This window comes from Gordionus sp. m RMFG-2023, chromosome 2, assembly GCF_954871325.1.
Source record: "Gordionus sp. m RMFG-2023 chromosome 2, tfGorSpeb1-WG-v2, whole genome shotgun sequence".
In the NCBI taxonomy this organism is placed as follows: domain Eukaryota; kingdom Metazoa; phylum Nematomorpha; class Gordioida; order Chordodea; family Parachordodidae; genus Gordionus; species Gordionus sp. m RMFG-2023.
In genome coordinates this window covers 10,140,225-10,153,834 of record NC_088776.1, presented here as the reverse complement: position 1 = coordinate 10,153,834, position 13,610 = coordinate 10,140,225, and the positions used below count along the sequence as shown (strand labels likewise).

The 13,610-nt window shown below is 25.8% G+C and overlaps 1 protein-coding gene across 3 annotated transcripts in view; it reads right to left on the bottom strand.

Moving 5' to 3' along the window:
* LOC135925030 (putative uncharacterized protein DDB_G0282133) overlaps positions 1-11,697 on the bottom strand; it is a 31,953-nt gene extending 20,256 nt beyond the window's left edge. Inside the window, exons 1-4 of one of the 3 annotated variants that reach the window (XM_065460168.1) lie at positions 11,504-11,697; positions 6,119-6,455; positions 5,689-5,811; positions 1,855-2,115 (exon numbers count right to left, since the gene is read on the bottom strand). In XM_065460168.1, coding sequence (XP_065316240.1) covers positions 1,855-2,115; positions 5,689-5,811; positions 6,119-6,350 — 616 coding nt within the window. In that variant the 5' untranslated portion in view covers positions 6,351-6,455; positions 11,504-11,697. The remainder of the gene's footprint in view (positions 1-1,854; positions 2,116-5,688; positions 5,812-6,118; positions 6,456-11,503) is intronic. The other 2 variants (XM_065460166.1, XM_065460167.1) reach the window with 2 other exon arrangements.
* Between the last annotated feature and the right edge of the window lie 1,913 nt (positions 11,698-13,610).

The window sequence follows — 13,610 nt, the reverse complement described above, 5'->3', positions numbered from 1 at the left end:
GGACAGAGAAAAAGAGAAATAAAATAATACTTGTGTAAAACAAATTTTTCAATTAAAAAATGCTTTATATTAAGTAAAATCAATTTTATTTCTCCTTTTTCGCTTTGAAAGGTATTACAAACTTCAAGAAGTGATATTCCTTTATTTGATTGTTTTGGTAAAATATATTCTAAAAATTTAGATATGAATTATAAAAAAATATATTAATAATACTTGAATATTGGGGCTTATTTAAGATATTCCTTTATTTGATTGTTTTGGTAAAATATGTTGTAAAATTTAGATATGAATTATAAAAAAATATATTAATACTTTGAATAAATTTGCAGGAAATTAATAATTAGATCGATCTGTGGGTGTTAGGTAGTGTTAACTATCACCCAATATTATATTAATCATAACTATAATATAATATAATCTTATAAGCATTAACTCATAATGTAAAAATTTTTATAAAAAATATTAAGGCCCGGCCCGGCCCGGGTTTAACAATCTTAAGATATATTTAAAAAAAAATTTTTTAGGCCCGGCCCGGGTATATTTAAAAAATTTAAAATACGGCCCGGGCCGGGTTTAGGGCCGGGCCTGCAGGTCTCTGATATATATATTAAAATATACAATGTCTGTGAATCTGAGATTGTAAGTAATATGTGAGTTATGATATATGATGCAATTGTACTCATAGTATGTAACTTTTTCCTTGATTATAATTTTGCATTCATTCAATTAATAATTTAAAGGTTGAAATAATGTTCTGAGAAGTAAGAAATAGAATGAAAAATATTTTAAAAAATGCTAAAATACATGGGCAATCTTTGGAGTTAATTACAAATATTTAATTTCTATTTAATAAATAAGACGAAGATTTATTCTTATAAAATAGTAATTTATTTTAAAAAATGGTTCTTAAGTTATTATTTTAAAATAAATTTAGAAAGATTAATAATATATTAAAATATTTTAACAATCTTTATCTAATCAATTATTTGTATATAAATTTTATTAATATCTTTTTAGGCCCTGTAAGCCCGCATAGATGAATATTCTTTCAAAAGCAAGTAATAGGTAAAATTTATAATAACTCCGCTACGCGATGAAAGGAAATGCATCCGCTATAGATTATAAATTTTACCTATTATTTGCTTGCTGTTGACAACTACCTAGCGATGCGAGCTTACAATAAATGAGGCCTTCGTTTATAACTAAAAATAATATTGAAAATGATTTTATATTGTATTATTCGATAAAAAAAATGTTAACGCAAAATGGTGCTAAGCTTCTATAAAATGTAAAACATTTTTAAAAATAGGGACCAGATAAAATTAATATTCTGAGTAGTAAGCCAGTATTGCTGACCTTTAAGGATTAATTGAATATCGATATTATAAATTTTCTTTACTACACGAGGGAAAAAAGTTAAAAAATTTAAACAACTAAGTTTTGAACCGGATACAAAGTTTTGGGTTTTAGTACCAGTATTGCAAATCCTTTGTCCCAATCCTTTTTTTTACAACACAAGGAAAAATGAAAATTTACAAAACAACTCAGTTCTGAACTTGATTACAAGTATTGGATCAGACATATACAAAACCTTTGGGACTAGTTATAGTGTCATGCCAGTTTTCATTAATCCACGAGGAAAAAAGTAAAAATATTTAAATAAACGTATAAAAATGACTGTAAAATTAATGGCAAAGTGAAAAAACGATATAAGTACAATTGTGATAAAGTATCCTTTTTTAAAAAAAAAAGTAAATTGCACTTATTCACTTGTATGAGATCTTGATATAATTTATAAGTCTAAGTAAAAATAGAATTATAAAACAAATAATATTTTATATATATATTATAAACTTTTATATCTGCATTCCAAAATCGGACCTTTACGCCTGATAGAGTCAAACAAGGCGTCTGTATCAACTAAAATATCTTTCCCGTTGGTTACTTGCTTGTTCGGGGTATTATTTTTTGTCATTGAATTGGTAATCGAATTATTCGTGTTATCTCGTTTGCTAACATTATCATTGTTGATGTTATGATAGCTAGAGAAAGTCTTAATAGCGGTAACGTTGACTAAATCACTTAAGCGATTTAACAGTTGTTCATCTTGCGAGGCTTATAAAGTTTAAAAAAGGGAAAAGGGTGCATTATAAAAAGTGATTGATTGATGATTGATTTGATAATCAACGATTGACTGAGGTTTGTGAAGAGATTATGGGACCTGGATTTTATTATAATCTAATTTTAACGAATTATGTAGCATTTTTTGGGCTTACACATCAATTTTTTTATACTATAATAAGATCCCATTTATTGGTAAGTCAATTTTTAGCTACCTCTTCTTTTTTTAAAAGTAAAAAAAAATAACCATTATTTATTCTTCTAATCATTCATTCGTTATTATTGAAAATTTCCCATTTTAAGGCAGTAATCTTAAAATGGTTCCACTGATGGGGCAGGGCATCCTCCTCAATATCCGCCCCGAAAATAAAAATAATTTCTCGAAATAAGAAAAAGAAAACAATTATATATATATTTATATAAAATTTTTAAGTTAGTTTTTTTTATAAATGTGCATTTCGACCGACACTTAAAGATAGCGATTTAAAAAAAAAAATTTCCACTCATCTATCTTTTCTATAAACAAAAAAAGAGAGAAGAAGAATAGTGATATCTTATCTTTATCTCCTCAATTTCTATTAAAATGTTTCTAAAAAAACGGTATCATTTTAATTTCAAATTTATGCTTAAATAAAAATATAAAAATTGTTCTTTTATGGTAAAATAAAAATATAAACCATGACAAACTCTCCACGGAAGAATTATCTTATTTTTTAAAATATAATTAAGGCATTTTTGTTTTAACAAAACGGTTTTAAACCGGGTTGGGAAAATTATAATGATAAGGTTTTATTCCGGTTATAATGGTTCATTTTCCTCCTACCAATAATTTATGTTCTGAAATATAAATAATGTCAATGTAAATTGGGTTCGGTCAGTAAACGAAAAAGTACAACCATATAAAAAAAATTTCTATGAAAAATTAATTTTAAAAATATTTAAAAAAAAAATGAGGATTAATGAACATGTGTGAATTGTTTTATTAATTTTTTTTTAATAATTTTTAAGCTTTGAAATTAAAATTTAAAAATTTTTAAGTTTTAAATTAATATTTTATAGATATTAAAATTTTTATTAAAAAATTTAAACTTTTGTTTTTATTTATTAATATTTTAACAGTCATTAATAAATATAATAATGAGGATTATATTTTTTGAATTATAATTTATAAGGAATAAAATGGAATCATCAGACATTTTGAATTTGTACGATTATTTTCCCATTTTCAAGCATAGATTTTATTTTGGACCTAATCTTGATTTAAATTTTTAGGACTGTTATAAATATTTTGGCTGTATTAGGTCCATGGTTGCTGTTAATAAGAACTAATGAATGCTATTTATAATATGATTTTTTAACTGGTTAATTGTTATAATTTAATTATTTTTTTTAAAAATTGTAAATTTTTATTCATGTTTATGCCTGGAAGGAGTTTGTAATTATTTTTAGATCCGGCAGAGATTTCTAAAATAATATCGTTTTACTCCAGGACGTGCCTATATGTTTCTGAAAAATTACGGGATTTTGTAACCATTAATTTTTAGTAATTAAGAAGTCTCATTACTCATAAGTATCAATTATCTTATAACATCTAGGGGAGACCAGGGCAGGGATAATCGGCGCAAATGCTTGTCATTTCAGCCGATTTTATTTTAAATCCAGGAATGTTTAGAAGCTTAAATTCAATCATATAATAATCAGTCAGGGCTATGTTGATCCACAAATTTTTCATCGAACCGATCCGATATTTTTTGATATTACTAAAAAAGATCTCGATACCATTTACCATCTATCTTTGGACCAATATCATATAAATATCAACATTTTATATTTTTTAAAAAAACCAAAGGCTCAAATGAGACTAAACGTTTAGAAAACAGAATAATATCTAATACAGATGACATCATTGTGATCTCAAAAATATAAAAGAAAACAAAAATTTGCTCTACCTACTAGAGACCTTGAATCATAAAATTGGACTAGCAATAAACTTCAACAAAACAGTTATTCCTTCTACTCCAAACGAGCCGCCGCTCCAAAATTTTATGGTTGGAGCTGATGCAGTAAAAATAGTAGACAAAGTAAAGTATGAGGGTCACACTGGATAATAAAGGCAACTGCAAAGAAGAAATGAGAATTATAATTTAAGGAAATAACCAAACAGAAAATAGACGGCTCCAATCCTTTATCAATAATTGCCTCCGAATCCTAAATGGTATCTTCTCCCCAAAAATCATCTCAAACATCAATCTTTAATAAAAAAATTAAATCATACGCCTATAAACATAACATTTAAAAATACACCTAATTCAGTTCCTAGCCCACACAATAAGAAACTCTGATCACATACAAAGGGAAACAGTACAAAAAGTACAAATCACAACTATAAAGGAAGTGATGGAATTAAATATCGATATGAAACAATTTATAAAACTAAATAACTGTAATAAATCTATCAAAAAACTATTTCGTATCAAAGAGAGATACTTCAAATGAAAGCTTACAATCCAAAATTTTCGCTCAATCAAATAACATATAATATTACTATCAAATAATCTCTAGTAGATTTTAAAAACTAAAACGAATTATTATAAAGATAAGAAATTAGAATGAGGTGATATAAATTCTAAAACTAAAACGAATTATTATAAAGATAAGGAAATGAGGTGATATATTAAATTCTAAATTTTCACGGTATCAATTTCTTAATTTTTCATGGTTGGTAATCACCTTCCAAAATATAAAGTAATCAAGTAGAGTAAATCTCACAATTAATTTGTAATCAACCAGTACTCACAATAAAAAGATATTTTAAACTTAAAATTATCCACCTCCCACCTTAAATTAATATTATTATACTATAAGCTGTGGATCTGGCTCTTTTTATGCCCCACTCTTTTTTTTATTAAGCATATAAACGTTTAAGCAACATTTTTCGAAATGGTGCGAGTACAAGTAAGTGCGGCCTGCTCACAAACGTGTAGAGGGCTCCTCATATTTGTTCTTTTCACCCAAATTAAATTTGTTTCAATGGCTAATACTACAGATTTAAATAAATTTTATCTATATGATAATGCAATAGATTGAGAAAATTAAAATAGTTCTGCTATAATTTTTTTGCATTTTTTTTAAAATACAAAATTATGTTATATATTTTGTTACTTTTATATAAATCATTTAAATCCTATATGTAAATTGTAATATTATATCAATAAAACATGGTGCATTAAAATAAAGGGATCAAAGTATTTATTATCCTGTAGGAAGAGTAAATAAACCACTTTATTCTACAACCCCTAGATTGGGGCTTGTTGGGGCAAAAATTAACCGTTAGAATCAATTTTGACAAAAAATCATTAAATATTAAAAAATATCAATATATAGGTAAGTGTTTTTGACAAAATTAGCGCCGAATTTGGTCTCCCTTGCCCATCCCATAAGTGGGCCAACTAGATGCCATTTATGGTCATATTTAAGAAATTTGCCCCCTCCCATAGTCCGTTCTTGTTACTTTTAAAACAAAAAAAACATTTCTAACAAAATAATGATTATAATATATATTTTTACTTGTGTCATCGGAACTCAACATTCTGGTGGTAGTGATAGGGCTGGACCCAACTAGAAGCCTCCTTATAGGTTCGTGTATTCCATTGGCCCTGGTTCCATTGTTTAAAAATCTGGTATCTTTACCTATATATATTTTTTTTTAATTAAAAAAAATATATTATAAATAGAAAGGAATGACCATATCCATACATATAGATCCCTATAGTGTCGATATCCTCAATATAACTTTTATGATATTTGTGTATACTACATACACATTATTTAGCTATAATATGGAAACTTTTTATCAATTATTACTTTTTTTATCTATAAGATTATTTTTTATAGAAAAAATTGTGATTTTTATTAAATTGATTGATATATAAAAAGGTAACAAAATAATAAATATATATCTCATAAATAAACAAATTCGAATTCAAATCTCTTTTACCTTTTGAAATATTATTTGATGGGTTACTATTCTTTGCCGAACCATTGTGGCCATTTGAATTTTGCAATTCTCCAACTTTGGAAGGGTCATTATTTTTGTTAGATTTGCTGGTCGCTGATGAATGTTTTCCGTTGCATTGGACTTCAGAGTGAGTGAATGAGCTCGTTTCGTGATTATTAACGCCAGGTTTTAGTTGGCATTGCAGGTCGGTGGCCGATTTTTGATGACTCATTGCTTTGCGGGTTGAATCATTCTTATTTTTATACCGTTTTCAATAGCGTGGTTCATCGCTGAATGGGTGTTTCATGTCGGAGTAGGACGATGAAAGCATGATTTTCTACTCATTATTATATAAATTATTTATAATTTTACCTTTGTAATGTTTAACTCGCGTTACAATATGAGATGACATAGGTTAACGGTCCGGTCTGGTCTTATCTGTCTTAACCCGGGACAGGATCAACCAGTCTTTATTAATTTAATTCGTATAATTTTATACTAAATTTTTGTGGAAATTGACTTTAGTTCCTGTAATTCTTTTTTTTTAGTTTATTTCTGCAATACACTATGAAAACGAAAGTTTATCAAAAAAAAACATTTTACTTTAAAATTAAATATCTATAATATTTATTATATTAGTCATATTTGATTTGGTATTTTTAACAAAATAAAATACTTTTTTATTTAATAAACTGATAAAACAAGGATTAAATTAGGTTTAAACAAAAATAATTTTAAAAAAATTTAAAAATCGGGTTTTATTTAAATCATGGCCTGGACCAGTCTTTTAATCGAAGATCGTAGTCCTGTCCGATATGTATGAGATCGGTTTGGCGTAATGACCAAAGACTGGACCGTGATATTAATTATAAAATGCATGAATTGGGATTATTGTAAATATAAAGAAATAATTTTATTTAACCAAAACATTACAATAGATTCTTTTCTTCCATGGATTATTCATTAATAGATATTGGTGGTAAATATGAGAATATCTTTATTGACCTGTTGAATATTTATGGCCCATAAAAATTTTGAATTTAAAAAAAAAACACTAGGCAGGAAAATATAGCCCGAGCTGTGTGTGATATATAAATTTTTAAAAAAAGTCATTTTAACAACTCATTCCGGAGAGGTGTGGGGGTAAAGGGGAGGCAAATAAAAAATAATGCCCACCAGGCATAGGGGCCTACTTCATGAAGGCGGTATTTTTGTATAGAGATTTTTATCTCGAGAATCTCATTTTCTACAACTAATTATCACTTTTGCAAATTTTGTTTTCCACTATTCTGCATCGGCGTAGTATATAAAATTACGCCGCGAATTCGCGCTAACTTTGAATGCAGGCTAATTATAGTTTCTTATTTAATTTAGGGGTTAAATTAAATAATATCGTTTGTTCGCCATTACAATTAAAGGACAGGATTTTTTAAGTTACTAGCCATTTATAACTTACAACGGAAGCGTTTTCATTGGGTTCTCATGTTAAATTGACATTTATGAAACAATCTCCTAACAGAAAATCTACTCATGTTCAATATGAAATAAAAATGATTGATATTCTTTGAGAAGCCAAGAAGAATTGGGTATATGTTCAAAATATATAAATATAATTATAAAATAAAAAATTGGGTAAATAGGTAAAATAAAATGAGTAGACCTGCAAATTTCAAAATGTATGCTAAAAATAGGAATAATAAAAGATATTATGCACAGCCGTGCTGAGACTTTTGAGGGCACGGGGCTGAGGTGAATTCTGCACCCCTTTAAAACCCTCTAATATACCGAAACTTTAAAAAAAATCATAAAATAACGAACTAAGTTCGTCATATTTAGAATAGGATTCGTGAATAAGCAGCCTAGAATATGAATTAGATAATATGTATGCAATATAATATATATTATAATCAGGGTTGGGCAGTATCGCGGATATTTGTATCTAAGATACAAGATACAAAAATAAAATTATTTATTTGTTTATATAAGGGTCTAAAGAAGACTCAATAACATTGCCTCAACACATTCGTTGTTTGTGCCATACGATAAAATTGCCACAACAGATGTCGAATGAGCTATTAAGGATTCTCCTAACATTTCTAAAATTCAACATCCTGCAATAGCTAAATGTACTAAGCTATGGAATGCAAATAATAGGCCTAAAACTGCAGAACTTATCAAAGCAGTTTTAGGAAAACAATTAGGTACACCTTGTTGCACTAGATGAAATAGTTTGTATGATAGTCTTCATAGTTTATTAAAATTTAAAGGCGACCTTCCTAAATTATGTCAAAAATTAGAATTTCCTAAATTAAGAGATATTGAAATTCAATATTTAGAAGAATATTGCAATATAATGGCCCCATTGGCTATAGCGATTGACAAAATACAGAGTGAAATCAACTGCTATTATGGAGAATCAGCTCCAATTTTAAATGTCGTTAAAAAAAATTACAAATTTAATTCAAACCAATCTACAATTTTGCAAACCATTAGCTGTTGCCATAGAAAATTATTTAAATAAAAGATTTAAAAATATAAATGATTTTGATAACAATGTTAAAAATGCATTTTTGGCAACTATTTCTCATCCCTATTTTAAAAGTCGTTGGATTGATAGTGAAAAAGAAAAAAAATACCTTATAAGGATTTGTTATTACATGAAGTTTTAATTGTTTTTAAAAATAATATTGAAATTAATACTTCAACAAAATCTTCAATTGATGAAGTGATGATTACTTTTGCCTTAAAAGTACCACATCCAATTCTAATAATTCAAATGATATTGAAATAGAGGCCCTAAATTATATGAAAGATGACAGGCGGAGTATAAATATGTTAAATAGTTATAAATATATAAAAGAAATATTTATTAAATATAACACAATATTACCCTCCTCAGCCCCCTTTGAAGGATTATTTAACTTTGCTAATATGGTTAATGGACCAAATCGTCAAAGATTGAACGATAAATTATTTGAAAAATTAATAATATTAAAAAATAATGCTGATTTATTATTATTTACTAATTATATAATTATTAAAAGGAATATCGCATTATCTTTTATAATAAATTTGTTATTTTCTACAATTTATTTTAAATATTTTTTTATAAATTTATATTATAGATAAGAAATAAAGCTATATACATTTTGATTTTGACTATTTAAAGTTTTTTAAAAAAGTATCTTGTATCTTAGATACTTTTTTTTAAAAAAATACAAGTATCTTATATCTTATTGAAATTTTTCTAAAGTATCTAGTATCTTGTATCTTAAATACAAAATTTTATAAAGTATCTGTATCTGTATCCGAATACAATTTTCTGAAAATTTGCCCAACCCTGTAATAAAATACAAATAATTTGAGAGATAAATAACTGAATTCAAATAATATTAAGCATGATGTAATATTTACACCTTTTTAAAACCACAATTCATTTTTAAATAAATGAGAGAAGAAATAAAATTTGGTGGCCCCAAAAATTGTCCAATTTTGGCGGTCCAGGGCTGTGGGTTTTATTATTTTTTAAAATAATGATTTGCGGGTGAGTAGTGCAACCCCCCCCCCCCCCACCTACCTTTATAAATTTATTCCCCCTGTCCCAACTTTTCGAAAATATTTAAAAAATGCTTTTATATTACAATAAATTCGTCATTTACAACAATTTATATCTAAATTTATTATGTTGATATATAATATGCTGAATATTTTAAATATTCTAAAATTTTCTTATGAGTTTGTATAAAGGTCAGTAATTGCTAAGGGGTGGGGCATTGGGACTCAAACTCTTTAAAAACTTTGCAGTTCCTTGAAAAAATTTTTTTTATAGATATATAATCCATTTTTGCACATTTTGGGTATTATTTTTTTTTGTAATGTTTAAATTATAATTTCTCTTTTTTTTGAGTATTTTAGATAGAATACCTCTTTTATCATAAAAAATAAGCCTCATCAAGTTAAAAAGCTAACGACGTCACAATGCAATTCTTGGCCTAATAAAAACTAAAAGATCCAAAATAATTTTAAAAAATTGCCATCCTCCCTTCCTCAAGTATAAAGTTTTGGTTACGGGCACATCCTCCCTATGACGCATGCGTCGTTATTTTAGCGTTCCAAAAAAAATATTAACAAAATGGCTGTATTTTTCAGCAAATCAGCTGATTCTATTTTTTTTTAAAAAATATAATAATTTATTTTGTGAATTTCTTAATATATTTTTTTTTCCCTCCTTTCCTTGAAAATAGATTTCGTTATGCAAATCTTATACAATATAATACTTTTTTTATTATTACTAAAAGTTTTAAAAGTCTCTTTTTTTTCTTTCATTATTTTTATCCTTTTTTTTTACTTTTGTGTTATAACTGTCGGCAATGATTTCAAAATAAAATTAAAAATTACCTATAATTTTATTTTTCTCTTATTTTTCCTTATAAAATTTTTGAGGATTTTTTTAATAAAGTATAATTCATTAACTCTTCTCTTATTTTATATTTTTTCAAAATATGATTTTTAATTTATTAGATTATTGTGATTAATGAATAATTCATTTATTTGATTATATATATATAAAAAGAAATCGTTATTTAAATGTTATAACACTCATTATTAAAAAAATCTAATTCAAAAGAGTTTTAAGGGTGTGCCTGGTTTTCGACTTAAGCTTTAAACTAGGACACCCTATTTATGGTTTATTTGAAATATTTGGCAGCATTTCTATTACTTTTTAGGCTGTTTAGTCGAAGTTAAATAGCAGGCTAAACAGCCGTCGTAATAAATCGTACTAGGACACATACTAAAATGGGTTAATCAGGTTTTCTATTTATTCCGCTTTAAGGCAGGTTATGATATATCGCATTGAACGCTATTAAAATTTTTTATTAAAATATTGGCTAGCGTCGTTATACAAAAAAAAATTTGTTTTCGAGTGACGTTGATTGAGTCAGCGCCCATCTTGTTTTTTTTATTTTCAAAATTCTGACAGCTGTCTAAATAGAAAGCCATTTATAGACTTACCAATTTCCCAGTTATAAAATTATTTTGGTGAAATACTAATATGCTTCTAGTTTCTAGTATCAAGGAAAGCCTAAAATTTCGGAGAAAGGGAAAAAATGGGTATTTAAATCTGAATGTTTTATTCTTGATAGATATAATATTACTAGCAGGTTACAATAATTAATTTAATTAATTATCCTATAGCAAGTAAATTAACTGTTCTCGTTCTTATTTAATATAGGGGATTCAAATTTATATTAAGAAAATATATGAATTGAAATTCCTTAAATTTATTAAATTTATTTACATTCCTTTATTTCTTTTCTTTTTTTCCTTTCTTTCATTTTTACCTTCTTTCTTTCTTTGCCTCAAAAAAATTTATTATTTTTATACTTGAAATAGATAGTTGAAACTCCTTTTAGGATTTAATTCGTTGGAATTTAATAATTCGTAAATAAATATTATGGCATAGTTTTTCGTAAAGAAATTTAAATTTTTATATAAATTTAAAATGTAATCAATTAATTTTTCGTATAATAAAATAAAAAATTCGCAATGTTTTTTTATTTGATTTTGTCTAAATCATTCAAATTTTTTTTTAAACAAAGTATAAAATTTTAAAATGAATTGTAATTTTTGAAAAATGAAAAAAAAATATTATCGAAAAATTAGGTCTATATTTAATAATAATTGATAATAAAATAAAAATATTACATTTTTTTATATATTTGTTTTTAATTTTCTCTTTATTTTTTTTTTAAAAAAGATGAAATAGAAAAACAGACACAACAGGCGTAAAATAGAATCAAAATTTAAGAAATTTTTTAAACAAAATTTAAATCCATTTAATTTCACTGATTTATTCCGTTTTTTTTAAACGAAAATTTTTTAAATCCTTGAATCGCACGTGCTATCGGTTTTTCTAAATTGCAATGTTTTTTTTTAAAAAATGTGTTTAGTTTTTTTTTGTATATGGAGCTGGTGGATTTTTGTACTACAGATTAAATCTGGGAAACTCGGCCCGTCCAAAAACTCGGTCCGCGGTTGACAGGAAACTGTTTTTAAAAATGTCGGGTGGGGCTCGCATATAAAAAATTTTTGGGTCGGGCTGGACAATTTCCCCCGGACATTAAAATTTAAATATATTTTATTAATTAATGGTGCTTGATATCTGTATCATGCATTTGTAATTGGATCATATCACAAATAATTTATAAAATTTATTTATGAATTAACTATATTATTTACAGATAGTATAATTCAGCTCTTAAAATACAAAGAAATTTATTAATTTCTTTCCAAATATTAGCTTGAAATTAGCAATAGAGGAGAGGCCTTAATTGACTTTGGAAAAAATATAGTTATTAAAGATATGACTGCCGGAAAATTCGTATAAAAAAGCTGGTCCGAACTTTTCGTAAAACTTTAACGGCGCAGGCCTGAGGACTATTCGTAAAATTCTCACAAGTTAGGCGGGGCAAATTTATAAAAAAGTTATAACCACATTTATATTAACATAGACTGCTCAACTCCCAATTTTATAATGTTATGAAAACATCATTAATTTGGAAGCCATTTGCAAAGGAACAATTTATCTTAATGATTTTGACGTTAAATATTTCATATATTTATGAAATTTTTTTATTTTTTAATTAAATCGTATATAAATCAATGACATATATAATACCTAGACTGACGATTCATTCATTAAAATGCATTTTTAAGCCTCGTTAAAAGCAAATCAGCTGGACCCGCCATTCTGGTAACCCATATGATAATTATTCTCATGTTAAAAACTACTATTAAATTGGTAACTTACTTCTTTAATTATCTCGGTAATCAGGCAATTCTTTACTAAAATTTGCATCAGATATAGGAATAAATTAGGCCCTCGTTTAAAATTTTAATAATGATTACTGTAAGCAAGATAACTCAGCTGATTTTGTTCACCTTTAATGAATGAATCGTCATTCTAGGTTTATTATGTCATTGATATAAATATAAATTTCTGGATATAACATTTTTCAGAAAGATATAATATGAAAATAATTTATTTTTTAAAAATTCATATTTTAATGAATGTAGAAAATTAAATATATAATATATTTATATTAAGCAATTTTAATATAATATAATAAGAAATAAATAAATAAAAATAAAATAACAAATAAAATAACAAATAAAATAACAAATAAATTTTCGCAAGATAGAGGATTTTAAAAATTTGATTTATATAACAAAAATAGCGGTTTAATTTACAACAGAATATGAATATATATTTTATAATATAAAATGACATAAATTTAAAATTCATGTATAAGTTTTTTTTGTTCCGCAAAAATAGGCATGTATCTTTTCCATATGTATAAGCATTTATTTATATATTTTGTTTTTTTACTAATAATAATTACACTCTTAAGTTAAATCTAAATTATAATATATGGGTAAAAATATATTCTATATTTTTAATTAATATCATTTTTTACTATTTTTTAATTTA